Genomic DNA, 15,019 nt, shown 5'->3' with positions numbered 1-15,019 from the left:
ATGTATAACAGAAGTGAGTCGTAATAAACCAACCAATATAATATTTCATACAGCTCAGTTGTTCCCTTCAAACTCTCTGTAATATCAAACCAAGGGAGTTTTGTGTTCAAGGATACTTTTTTATCGCAATTCAAATAAATTGCCCAGCAGATCATGGCGACAAGAACCACACTACCGCCCCCCACCCCCAACACACACCCACTCACCAAGAACAAAGCTAGAAATAAGAAAAGAAGAGACAGCCAGCAAACCAACACATTTCATGAAAAGAAAAATTCAGAAGCTAAATTACGGAAAGTTGAACTGAGATAGATTCAGTATGTAATACTATTGCATGAATGCTTTGACATATCAGAACCCGATCCATACCAGAAGTGGAAATGAGAAAGATAATACAAATGGAAACACCTTTCAATTGACACATGACATCATAATTTGAAATATTTTGTAAAAAAATAGTTGAAAAGGAACTTTGTATTGACTATGATTGCACAGCTTACTTAAGGGCAGTCAGCATGGAGCTTTGGATTGGCAATGACTGCACAGCTTTTAGGCAATCAGTATGCCTCTCTTATATAATGCTATGATATTGTAACTGGAAAAGGAGACCGATGAAGGAAAGCCAAATTGCATCCCTTGGGTGTATTTAGAACCAGAAAATATGCTTGTTTCACATATTTCATGCCAAATAACTGTTCTCTGTTCAATGCAGGCTCAACATCACTTGCAATTCCAACTGCTTTTAAATTCAAAGTCAGACAACAGCATAGGTTCCTACATATGCACTGAAATTCTACTCATACATTTATAACTGGGCAACCTCCAAGCTGAAGTAGTTCATTCTTTATGAGACCCCAGTTCAGCTTCAAGTATAATATAACAAACCAAAAGGAAAAATGGAGGTTTTCTGAACCAAGCCTTCAAAACTCTACATCCAGCATCATCAAAATGTGACAGAAAAAGCACTTGCCTCAGTGGAAAACAAAGAAGAATACCTTTTCTGCAACACGGTTCTGTTATAACTGGCAAAGATTTAAATGCTGCTGTCAAAGGAATTAAGTAACTAACTATGGATTGCCGATTCCCAAAAATTCCTGAACATTCCCTATCCCCTCGATCAAAGATAAGTAAGTGCTATCATTAGGAGTAATGCCTTTACTAATCATTTCTTTAAGGAGCTGTTCAGCATGATCTCCTTCCTCATTTTTGCATAAACCTTGTATCAGGGCATTGTAAGTGAGAAGTGTAGGGTTGAATCCTATACTCAACATTTCATCTCGAACTCTGAAGGCATCCTTCATATCACCTCTCTTACTATACCCACTTATTAAAGTATTATAACTGATATGGTCAGGTTTAATCCCCCTGCTCTTCATCTCTTCAATAAGCTCACGAGCTGCTTCAACTTTTCCCTCCCTGCAACGTCCTTGCATTAGGGTATTGAAAGTTACTTCGTCAGGAACAACTTTCATTTGATCCATCTCCTTCAGCAATGCAAATGCACGGTCCATATTCCCATTTGCACAGTGACCATCAATCAAAGCATTGAACATTATGACATCTGGGAAAATGCCTTTCCTGACTATCTTTTCAAACAATTCATCAGCCTGTTTCATTCTACCCCGTTTACTCAAAACATAAATCAGCGAAGTATATGTTACACGGGTAGGCTGAATCCCTTTGCTTATCATTTCATCATGGAGGGTAAATGCTTTCTTTGCATTCCCACATCTGCAATATCCATTTATCAGTATGTTATAAGTTACAGAATCAGGAACCAACCCCTTCTCGCTCATCTCTTTTATAATACCATCAGCTTCATCCATCTTACAATCCAAAAACAATGCATGAATCAACATGTTATAAGTTGAAACGGTTGGCATTAAACCCTCCCTCACCATCTTATCCCTACAGCCAAAAGCCATCTCCAAATTCCCTTTATTGCAATACCCATCAATCAAAGTATTATAAATCACAGCAGTTGGACGCAACCCAATTTCTTTCATGTTTTCAAGCATCCCAGATGCTTCCTCAAGTTTTCCTTCCTTGCACATTCCACTAATAAATGAACCATACGTGTACGAATCTGGTTTAACCCCTCTACATTTCATTAAATCAAAAATCATACGAGCACCTTCAACTCTTCCTCTTGAACAATATCCATGAATTATCGTATTATATGTAACAACATTAGGTTTAATCCCCAAGGCCTCCATAAACCCAATAAACTCCTTTGCCTTCTTCAACTTCCCATCCTTGCATAACACATTAATCATTATATTAAACGTAACAACACTCGATTTAATCCTCATCCTAAACATCTCAGCATACAGAACCCACGCCTTCTCCGTCCTATTTGACTTTAAAAACAAACTCAACATATCATTACAAGCGTGAATGTGAGGAATTACACCCTTTCCCTTCATCATATCGAAACACTCAAATGCATCATCACCCCTCTTCAATTCACAACAAGCCCTTATCAACAAATCATAAAGCACGTAAGTTCTAATTCCCAACACGCCCCTTGCAACTCCCAACTCATTGAAAACCTCCCTGATACTATAAACCCCACTGTTAATAGTTTCTTTCAAGAGTTGCAACGTGGGTTTTGAGTTTGGTGCGTTCGAGATTACCGCCATAGCAAGACACTTGCCTTTGATATCAAGATCACCGAATCCAATATGGGTAACAAACTGGAAGGCTAAATCAGGGGTTTTATGAAGACTAGTGAGAACAGTTGAAATTAGCGGAGTTATTTTGTGTGCAAGGTGTTTGATCAAATGCCACTGAGAAGAATGTATCGAATCAAATATCATTTGCTGGGTTAGCTCTGTGGGGATGCTTGGAGACAGAGTTTGATTTTGTGGTTTCTTAGTGTTTGGATTTGGCGTTGTTGAGAAAAATACCACATGGTAGTGATGTTTTTTGGTGTTGTGGGAAATGGTGTTGCCGGTTTTGAGGTGGTCGTGTTTGAGGAGTTGATAGTTGAGCAGCTTGTGAGATTTCATGTTGTGTGGTGTGAGAATTGAGATTGTTGCGGCCAATTTTGTTGTCAAAACTATAAAGAATAGAGAGGATCAGAATAAAGAAACATACCAATCGCACGTATAGTCTATCCAGCAGTCAAGCCCACGCAGCTCCACTTCAACCCATGATTTTCAATTCTGTTCGGTTCTTGGTGAAAAATACTGGTGTATCTCATTTCAGTTCAAAACAAAAAAGATAGAATAAACCATACGAAATTTTATCTCGTTAAGAAATCTCGGCCTGTTTTTGCTCAAATTTGAGCTAAAATATTTTGATTCTGTTACAGGCGTTCCATTTTAGCAAAATAACTTAAGTACATTATCATAAATTTTGTCGCCCATCAATATCAATTTTTTAAAATATAAAAAAATATTAAAAGTACGAGGAAGTTTTTAATAATATTGTTAGTATTAATTTTAAAATCTCACCACTCTATTCTTTATTTAATTCAGTTATTTAATTAAATCATATAAAAAAATAATTTTATTTAAATAGATCAATTTCATAAGTCCAAATACAACATTAATAATCAATAAAAATATAACTTAGTTTTTAAAAAAAAATAAGATGATATTTTTAAAAAAATATATTGAGACAATAATAAATTGAATTAACTCCCTCGTGACCCGGGTCATGAACTCTATTAGGTTTAATAACTAAATTTATAAAAAAAATTAATTATATCATAAAAATAAATGCTCATAAAATTGAAAATCAACCTAAAAGTAGATACTTATTTGGGATAATTATTCTTAGAAAGCAAAAAAAATCAAAATGCAATCAATTTTTCAGTTAGTCCAATATTAAATAATGGAATCGAAAATGAATAAATTAAAAACAAGTAAAAGACCAAAAAAATATATTATATCAGTTGGTAAACTTGTCAAACGTGTGAATTAGGTAAGTCGGGCTAGTACGTCAAATCTGTGAACTGGATTATGGACTCCATTAAAATTATAATTTGTTTTTTAAATTTATTTTTTATTTAACTACATGATAATAAAAATAAATGATTGTAAAATTAAACACCAACTCAATATTGAAATGTTTTTTATATCATGATAATCTGTTGTGTCGTAAATGATTCAAAATCGGCAACAATGAATCTGACGAAAATGGATGAAGGATGGGTCTGGTTGTGTTGTCTTTTTTTTGGTGTTTAGGCTGGATTATAGTATTTTTAAGGTAAATAAAATGGAGGATAGACTAGAGTGATACTTTGATAAGTCGATCTGGACACCACAAAGATCAATCTAGGATTTTGACGCCACACTCTTTGTGATTGAAGAGTGATAAGTCGGGTAGGGTTCTTCACAAATCAATTTGGAAGAATAACTCTTAATTCTCGGAATTAAGTTCAAATATTGGCCAAAAGTTGTTTATTACATATTCTGATGCCATATTTATAATGGAACATCCCTCCACACTTAGGAAAATTCAACATAACAACAATCAAGCCCAAAAATTGGACTTTGACAAAGTAACCAGACAAATTAAACTAACACACATTTTTTGACTTTAATTGAAACATAAACAGACCAAATTTAAAATGGCTATAACTTCTTGCACAAAAGTCCAATGCAATCATGGTTGGACAATCTGGAAAGATCATGTTCTGAACTTGAAATCCACCTAGATTAGTCTTGTTTTCACATGCAGTGGATGACTTCAAATTCGGGTTCAAATTCATCTACTGTTCTGACGTAAACAGCATCAATTTCTTAACTTATTTGCATTATCAACCCAAATTCAAGTAGTCCAGCATCAAAAGAACCATTAAGGGCTCTTCCCATCTTTAAGCTCCAATTGTAGGCAAATAAGCACCCTTGAACCAATTTGAAACTGATTGCCAAATTTTAACTCCGATGCAGCTTCAATCATTCCAATTTGACTCGTCAAGGTCCTTTGTAGTTGTTTCGCTCTCGCTCTTGTCATTGGACCATCTGAATCCTCTTGCATATTTGATTTACCTTTACGAGATGGATTATCATTCCCATAATGCACATCATAATCTCATAAAAAGAAAATAGAAGTCAATTATGAAATTGAATTCTCAATTAATATAGTATCTAAGAATGAATAGAATGAATATAATATTAAGTGATGAGTTATCACCATTAATATTATAATAATTATTATTCTCATCATTATTATTGTCATTACTAATATTGTTACTATCATTTTAACTATTACCATTACTATTTTATCAATAAGTAATATCATAATTATTATTAGTATTATTATTGTGATTATTATCATTATCGTTATTATTATTGTTATTATCATTGTTGTTAATATTATTATTTATACTATTCTTATAATTATTCTCACCGTCACTATAACCAATATTACCATTATTTTTATTCTTATTACTATCATTATTATTATTATTATTATTATTATTATTATTATTACTGTTATTATTATTATTATTATTATTACTATTATTAAATTGAAAAAATATATTATTATAATTGAAAAAAATCATAATTTGATTAAAGGATAAAATTAAAAATTAAAAAATTTTATTGTTGTTTTTGTTGTTGTTATCACAATCACAATTGCTATTAACAACTACTACTATTAATAATATATTCTTGTTCTTCTTCTTCTTCTTCTTCTTTTTCTTTTTATTCTTAATATAATTATTAATAAATTTAAGAAAAAATATTATTACTATTGAAAAAAAATCATAAATTTGATTTGAAGGTAAAATAAAAAAAAACTATGAGAAATTTGAAAAAAGAGTCAAGGAAAAAAAATGAAAAATCAAAAGTAGAAGCACCAAATTGAAAAACATAATATACACAAATTAGAATTGAATAGTTAAATTGTACACAAATAAAAACTCAGACATAAAAGAAAAAGATCAAAATCAAAAATTAAAACAAAGAGGATGGATTTTGAAATTCCAAAGAAAAATAGGGATGAATTTAGGATGACTGAAACTATAAAAGGAATAAACACAAAATTAAAAATTAAAAGAATATGGACTAAAATGAATATATATATATATATATATATATGAAATTGTAATTGAAGGATAAAATTGAAAAAAAAAAACTTCTATAAAAGGAATAAGGACGAAATAAAAAATTCAAATAATGAGGATTGAAATTGACAAACAACAGACAAATAAGACAATTGTGCACTTTAGTTAGAGAGAGAAAAGAACTAAAAAATACAAACAGCCGATCATCGATGGCAATTCACTTATTATCTGTCTACACACGTTGTACCATTGACACGATGAAAAGATTGATGTCTTCTCCCAAGTGCAGGAGTGTCGAAGTAATAAATAACCTGACAAGACCGGGGTCGAACCACAGAGAGGTTAATTGTACAAATTATAAACAACAACAATAGTAACAATAACAACAATAATAACAGTAGCAATAATAATACTAATAATACTACTAGTAGTAGTAATAATAATAATAACAATAATAATAACAATAATAAAGAAAAAGAAGAAAAGTTGATGAGAACTTTAAGATGGAAAATTAACATAAGGATTAAACAATGATAACAAACAATGTCAAGGTTAGAGGATCCACTAATGGTATGTCAAACAAGTATAGTATAAACTTTTATTATTCAATTGAAAACCACACACAAAGGAGGTTCCAATCAGATTATAGATTGTTAACATGATTACATTAGTCATCTTATTCAATTAATGTTAATACTTGTAAATCTCGTCAAGCATTCATGATTATAACTTATGTTAACAACAAATCAAGTTCCTTTCATAGCTCAGGTATCGGTTATACCATACAGTATGGGCTATGAAAGTGCCAAGCATTTGTTGTACTAAGTGTTATACAACATAAATCAAGATTAGTCATTTAACAAGCAAAGTATTAAAGAGTGAACAAGATAACAAATACAAAACATGTTAGTATCAAACATTAAAGTCCATATTAAGTTTACACGATACTTATTCTTACACCATTAGTGTAACCTTTTCACCTTGACATAATAAACTTAGCTAGACATAATGAAAGAAAGAAAAATAAATAAACAAAATAAGAACATAAATAAGATAAAAGTTAACTAAGTAAAGGAAAGGAAATGAAAGGCATAAACTTAATATTAATGAAAGCAAAGCATAAACATTACAAACAATACAAAGAAAGAAAGAAAGAGCATGATCTTGATCTGGAAACCAAGATGCCTAAATGCATGGCAAATGCCTCCTTTTATAGGCCAAAATTGGGAACTATTGATTTGATGACTAATTGATGAGTGGGTGACCAACTCTTGACTTGGTGACAATCCTTATCTTCTCTTGTCTGCCTAAAACGTCATTGATAACGTCAAAATTGGAGCCACTCGAAAACATAAAAGTTGTAGACAATTGTCTCATCTTTCTTGTGTAAAAACTTCAGCTCATTTGGACTTCTAGAACTCCAGATATGGCCAATATACTGAACAGTGCTTGGGCTGGAGGACAGATTCGGGCTTCTTTGTTGTTGCTACAATTTGGACTTGAAAATGACCTTTTTAAATCTTGGGCTCCATATGAAAGTTGTAGGCCTATATCTTACCTTTTCATCCATATAAAGTAGACCTAAATCTGAGATCTATAGCTCCGAATATGATCCAATTACCGAACAGTATTCTGGTATGGATTGCACCGACATCTCTTTTCTAATTTTGGTCATCTTTTTGCCCTTGCAATTTAAGTTCTTAAAGTTATCAATCAATCCTTTTATTTTTGAGATAGGCCTGCTTTTAAAATGAACATTTACCACAAATTAAAGGTATCTTATATTATTAGATATATTATTATAAAACATGCTTTAGTTAAGGAGTTATTGATACTTCAAGTGCAAAATGATGATATAAAACCATGATAAAAATACACTTTTAAGTACTAATCAACCATGTGGAAAAAAGCATGACTGCTTTTACAGAGAGATGGTGAATGGCTAAATTTAATTACCAGGACATCATACACCACCTGAATGGCGCAGACGCCGCCTACTTGCTAGTGGATATGGAACACGCACTATCAACTTTTTTATTAAAAAATAAAATGTGAAAATATTTAATTCTTTATTTAAATCAAGTATTTAATTAAATCATATGAGAAATAACTCTATTTAAATTGATTAATTTTATAGATCTAAATACAACATTAGTGATCAATAAAAATATAACTTAGCTTTTAAAAAAACTTTAAGATGATATTTAAAAAAAAATATTGAGACAATAATAAATTGAATTGACCCCCTTGTGACCCGAACCATGAATTTTATTGGGTTTAATAACTAAATTTATAATTTTTTTTTAATTACATGATAAAAATAAATGCTCACAAAGTTAAGGATCAACCTAAAAATAGATACTTATTTGAGATAATTATTCCTAGAAAGCAAAAAAAAATCAAAGTGCAATCAATTTCTTAGTCAATCCAATATTAAATAATGGAATCGAAAATGAATAAATTAAAAACAATTAAAAGACCAGAAAAACATATTATATTGTTGGTAAACTTGTCAAACCTATGAATCAAATAAGTTAGGTAAGTAAGTCAAATCTGTGAACTGAGTTATGGACTCCATTAAGATTATAATTTATTTTTATTTAACTATATGATAACAAAAATAGATGATTGTAAAATTAAACATCAACTCAATACCGAGATTTTTTTGAGATCATGATTATCTCACAAAAGACAAAATAAAATCAATTATGAAATGAATTCTCAATTAATTTAGTATCTAAGGATGAATATAATATTGAGTGATGAGTTATCCCTATTATTATTATAATAATTATTATTCTCATCTTGTTATTATCATTACTAATATTGCCACTATCATTACAACTATTATCATTAGTATTTTATCAATAAGTAATATTATAATTATTATTAGTATTATTATTGTGATTATTATCATTATCGTTATTATCATTGTTATTGTCATTATTGTTATTATTATTATTTATGCTCTTGTTATAATTATTCTCACCGTCACTATAACTAATATTATTATTATTTTTATTCTTATTACTATCATTATCATTATTATTACTTTTATAACTATAATTATTATTATTATTATTATTATTATTATTACTATCACTACTACTATTGCTATTGCAATTACTATTAACTATTACTATATTATTATTATTTTCATTATTATTAATATAATTATTAAAAAATTTAAAAAATATATTATTATAATTGAAAAAAATCATAATTTGATTAAAGGATAAAATTCAAAATTATTATTACTATTACTACCATTACTACTACCCTTATTGCTATCACAATTACTATTAACTATTACTATACTACAATTATTTTCATTGTTATTAATATAATTATTAAAAAATTGAAAAAATATATTATTTTAATTGAAAAAATCATAATTTGATTAAAGGATAAGATTCAAAATTATTATTATTATTATTATTATTATTATTATTATTATTATTATTATTATTGCTATCACAATCACAATTATTATTAACAACAACAACAACTATTATTATTAATAATAATATTCTTATTCTTATCATTAATATAATTATTAATAAATTTGAGAAAAAATATTATTACTATTAAAAAAAATCATAAATTTGATTTGAAGGGTAATAAAAAAACTATGAGAAATTAGAAAAAAGAATCAAGGAAAAAAAATAAGAAATCAAAAATAGAAGGACCAAATTGAAAAACATAATATACACAAATTAGAATTGAATAGCTAAATTGTACATAAATAAAACTCAAACAAAAGAGCAAAAAATCAAAATAAAAAATCAAAACAAAAAGGATGGATTTTGAAACTCCAACGAAAAATAAGGACGAATTTAGGATGACTAAAACTATAAAAACAATAAACACAAAATTAGAGATTAAAAGAATGAGGACTAAAATGAAAAATAAAACATATATGAAATTGTAATTGAATGGTAAAATTGAAAAAAAAACTTCTATAAAAGGAATAAGAACGAAATAAAAAATTAAAAGAATGAGGATTGAAATTGACAAAAACAAATAAGATAATTGTACCTTTTAGTTATCAAGAGAGAGAAAAGAAATAAAAAAATATAAACAATCAATCATCGGGGGCAATTCACTCATTATCTGTTTACATACACTACACCATATAGAAGAGGGCACGATTGCTATTTTAAGGAGATGACAAATGGCTAAATTTAATCACTAGGAAACATTATACACCACCTGAATGGCACAGATGTTGCCTACTTACTGGTGGATATGGAAGACATGCTAGCAATTTTTTGATTAAAAAAATGTGAAATATCAAAACACCTTTGATAGTTCTCTTAATTACACAAAATACCTACATGAAAATAACAAAATACCCCTAAGAGACAAAGCTTTTCTTTTTGTCTTTTCTGAGGCTAAAAGAATTATTTTACTATACATAAAAATTGAAAAAACCTTAAATACCCTTGTCTAGTAACCCATCTTTCATTTTTTTAATCTTGGGGCCAAAAAAGTATTTTTACAATTACAAATATTGTGAACTCTTGGTCAACAGTTCTAAATTTTATTGACTTTAGAGATAAAAGAGTTTTTTGGCTGTGTTAAAAAATTTGAAAAAACACATACACCCCCAACAATTTTTAATGACCATTGACTCAGAGGAAAAAAAACTCAAATACCTCTAAACCGAAGGCTTAAATTTAAACCACTCAAGGGTAAAAGGGTAATTTTACTATAACAATCCATAATAATATGTGTGTAGAGCTAGAAAACTCCCACATCTTTTAAATTTATTTTTAATGTTTTTTTTTAACATTATTATCCAATTTTATGGTATAAATTATATCTCTCAATCATACCATTAGATAGTGTTGAAATTTTTCGAAGAGTCTTCTTATATATTATTATATCTTAGGTTAATATTTTAGAGCAATCGGAGCTTAAAATGATCATGCAAGATTGTCAATGACATTCTTATAATTTTATTCAAAAATGTCATTTTATTGTTTTCATTTTTTAAATTGTTTTTTTTTTCAATTTTATCATTCAACAATGAGTTTATTAGTCATTAAACTTCATAATTTATTTTGATTTGTTTTATTTGGGGTTATTATGGTCTTATGACAGAGTCATAAATTTAAAATGTTAATTCAAGTTGACTTGGATCAATCGAACATGTTGTCATTTTAATTTTTTTAAAATATTATATTAAATTTTTTTAGTTAAACTATATTTTTACTAGTCATTCATGTTATCTTTGGATTTGTCAAGTCAATTAAGTCATATATATTCAACTTCTATGTTCTTACTTATATTTAAAATTTGAATGGTATAGTTTCAAGTTAGTTTATTTTTATTTTTGAATTAAAATTATATTTATTGAATTAATATTTTAAATTATATATATAAACAATACAATTTTGATATAACACGCTAAAATACTTTAAAACCAAAATATATAGGTAAAATTAAAAAAAAAAAACTAAATCTTAATCGAAACATAATTGAAAACCTTGCTTCAACCTGATGTGAACTTTAGATTGGCGCATCTTTTTGATCAGTAGAGATGAGCATGCGAAGGTGAAAAGAATACAAGAAAGAAAAATGGGGTGATAAGATTTTTTTTTGTAACTCGAGGTGTCCTAGCCAGCTTACACGCACCGTGACTAATCCTCGGACCTACTGAATACCCTGCAAGCTTAGTAGGTTGGTAAGGCACCGCGGGAATGACAAATATGCATATAGAGGGTCGAACTTGGGTGCTGGAGGAAGGAAATAAGTCCCTCCTATAACTGCTAAGCCACGACCTCAAGTGCAAGTTTTTGACACTCTTTGTTGTGTTGTCTCGTTAATCAAATACGACCTCCTATTTTTAAGGTCTTAATATCTTAGAGGCTCCCCTCCTTTAACTAGTTTTTTGCACCTTTTATTTCAGAGAAAAACAATTAAAAACACAAAATAATCATTTGATGATGGTCTCTAAACCTTATTGCTCGACTGTTGAAAAATAAAAGATAATAATTTTAAGGATTATTGCTTAACTAGTTAGATTTTAAATTTGTTTTTTAGAGGTCACTAATTCAAGTTCTACAAACCTCAAAGCTACTAGAGACTTATATGATCGTTAACTTTAAGGTATGCAAGATTAGTCAAAATATATGTAGATGGTTCAGATATCTATGTTAATAATAAAAATAAAAAGATAATTTTATTTAAAGATATAGAATGATTTATTTTTTCATAAAATATTAAATAAATCATAAAATTCAATAATGGACGTGGATTAAATTATGTAATATTCTATTCATTTAATTCGTAAAAAGACCATGTAATATTTTTGTTCTTCTTTCTTTCTTTCTACTCGTGTTAATTAAAACATCATTTGTTTCATCAAACAAGATATTTGCCTTTTCAAGTGATTTATTGTTGTTTTTTAAGAAATTAATTACTTTGATTAAATAATATTTTTACCCGATTTAACTTAGAGCTAATGTGAAAAATACACTGATCCCACTTAATTAATAAATAAATAATTTCTTTATACATCAAGATTATACATATAACTCCATTAATTAGAAGATCTTTCTAAAATATAACTCCAACATTATTTGTATCCTTTTTAAATTAATATCTCCTTAACCTTCTTTTTAACTTATTTTAGTACATCAAAAAAATTTGGTATATTATTCTCTTATTGCAAAAGAAAATCATGTGATGTAATTGTTTCTTTGGGTGTTTTTTGAGTGAAATAGATTTCAATACAAAATTATCATCTCTAACTTTATATTTTTTGTCATTTCACATTATTTTTTCATCAATTTGCTTGTTACTAAATAACTACAAAGTGTTCTTGTTTTTTTCTAAGTGGTTTAAAAAAACATTCAACATCTATTATATCATAATATTTTTATTTTTGAAAAAAATATACATGATAATGATAATTTATAATTGATAATTAGATAATATTTATACAATCACAACACATGATATATGCACGAAAGTTTAATGTTTAAAAATAAATAAATAATACATTGTTAAATTATTTTTTCTATTAATTAATATTTAATTAATGAATTATTAATTTATATATTAAATAATAACTCAATTAATTAATAACTTTCATAATATTAAAAATATTAATTTAAATAAAAAATATTTTAAAAAACAACTATAATCATACTTCTTAACAACCTCTAAAACAATTCCGAAAATCCAAATTTAACAAAACCTTCTATACAAATCAATCACTTGCTCTCTCTCAATCAAACCCCGGATTAAACATCTAGAAATTGAGAGAGGCTAATCTCCAAACGATGTCGTACGACGACATGGGGATAGAAGACGTATCCATGTCCATGCGGCGATTTGTTTGAAATCACGAAAGACGATCTCCAGCTCGGCGAAGAAATCGCTCGCTGCCCTAGTTGTTCACTTTACATCACCGTTATTTATGACATCGAAGATTTTCTCGGCAATGATGATAAATCAAAGAAGAACTTAGAGCGGGCGACACAACAGCCTATCTCTGTTGCTTAAAAAACACGCATATTCAAGGTTGTTGATATTTTTAGATTATACTCTTAGGGTTTTCAACAAGTGTAAAAAATGAAATTGGAGCTTCTTTCTCAATTAAAAAAATCGTGTTTCGGCCATGTTTGTTGCCGAGTTTTCGTGTGTTGATTGATTTAATTTTTGGGTTACAGAGGTTGTCGCCTACATGATTGTACAATTTGTGGTTTTCGGTGGATGCTTATTGTTGTCGAGATGTGTTCACGGCTGATTTATTTGAGCATCAAGCATCCATTATAGTGCGACCCTCTCCCTCCAGTATTGCTTCTATACCTAGAGTTAGCATCGTGGTCACAACGCAACTGTTCAAGGGATCATTTGTATTGTCTGATGATTCACTGTTTGATTATCATCTTATTCTTCAATAGTTTTTAAGCTTTTTTCACCTCCTGTCCCTGTCCGTGCAATGAAAATGCATGGGATTCCATTTCAAGAGGCCTGTCGCGAACAACGGCGAATTACGGCCGGAATAGTAGAATGACGTTAGACTGCGAAGGAGAAGACTGTGTTTTAGGGGAACTGGTATTACGTCGTGGTTTGCCCGGTGCCTAAATTGCCCTCGGCGATGAAACATGAAGGTCCACGTCTGATCTGCCAAGGGGGTGCCCAGATTAGAAATGTCCAGTCGTAATAAAAAAAGAAGCTAAATTAAATTAAAGACAAATGAATATTAACTAAGAGATAAAACGGTGAAGTTTTGATTCGTTATTAGGTATTATAATTAATTATATGATATTGAATAAGATTTATAAATAAGTCTTTTAAACAGAATATATTTGTTTATTTCGTAATATTAATTAATGGTTTTTCTCACTTTTGGATTTCTTACTACGTATGGACTTTATAAGCAAGTCTAAATCAATTATAACATATACTAAACTTAAGTGTTTTGCACTGCACAGTGGAGTCATGGTGAAATATTTAGCTGCTTTTTTAATTTTTTTCCTTTTTTTTTTCATTTTTCCCATTTTTATTTATTTGTTTGTTTTTATGCCTTTAAGGGTTTCTTTTTCTTTTCTCTTTGTGTTTTTTTCTTTTAATGAATTTTTTTTAATTTAGTTTGTTAGTGTTAAATTTTTTATTTAGCTATCAGACTTTTATAACATGGATCCTGGGTTGGACGGGTTGACTTGATTTAACGAGTTAAGTCTGAATTTTTTTAATTAATTTTTTTCGTTTCATTTAGTTTTTTAATATTAAATTTCTTTCTATTTAATTATCATACTTTCACAACACATATTTCAGCTTGAGGGGTTAACTAAGTTAATTTTGGGTTAACCTATCAATTTTTTTCTATTTAATTATCAAACTTTCATGATGTGAATTTCAAGTTTAATGGATTAGCCTAGTATGATGGGTTAACCCAATCACTTCAAATTTTCTTCTTCTTCTTCTTGATTAGTTTTTTTTTTCTTCATGTTGTTTTTTTTTCTTTATTTTTTCTTTTTA

At 28.8% G+C, this 15,019-nt stretch overlaps 1 protein-coding gene across 2 annotated transcripts; it reads right to left on the bottom strand.

Moving 5' to 3' along the window:
• Window positions 1-248: 248 nt before the first annotated feature.
• Window positions 249-3,261, bottom strand: LOC105111886 (Pentatricopeptide repeat (PPR) superfamily protein). Of its 2 annotated transcripts, none has more exons than XM_011007358.1 (2): window positions 996-3,261; window positions 249-863 (listed from the first exon to the last, which is right to left on the bottom strand). In XM_011007358.1, exon 1 carries the CDS (start codon window positions 3,009-3,011, stop codon window positions 1,068-1,070), a length of 1,944 nt encoding a protein of 647 aa, XP_011005660.1. In that variant the 5' UTR covers window positions 3,012-3,261; the 3' UTR covers window positions 249-863; window positions 996-1,067. The 2 variants fall into 2 exon arrangements, with proteins under 2 accessions (XP_011005660.1, XP_011005662.1); XM_011007360.1 differs by having other exon boundaries at window positions 249-774.
• Window positions 3,262-15,019: the final 11,758 nt, after the last annotated feature.

Source organism: Populus euphratica, unplaced genomic scaffold (genome assembly GCF_000495115.2).
Source record: "Populus euphratica unplaced genomic scaffold, PopEup_1.0 scaffold609.1, whole genome shotgun sequence".
NCBI classification, from domain to species: domain Eukaryota; kingdom Viridiplantae; phylum Streptophyta; class Magnoliopsida; order Malpighiales; family Salicaceae; genus Populus; species Populus euphratica.
The sequence above is the reverse complement of the archived record's forward strand: the minus strand, read 5'-3'. Positions and strand labels throughout refer to the sequence as shown.

Excerpts from the sequence above, each read along its gene's own strand:
- LOC105111886 (XM_011007358.1), bottom strand. The coding sequence starts at position 3,011 with ATGAAATCTCACAAGCTGCTCAACTATCAACTCCTCAAACACGACCAC.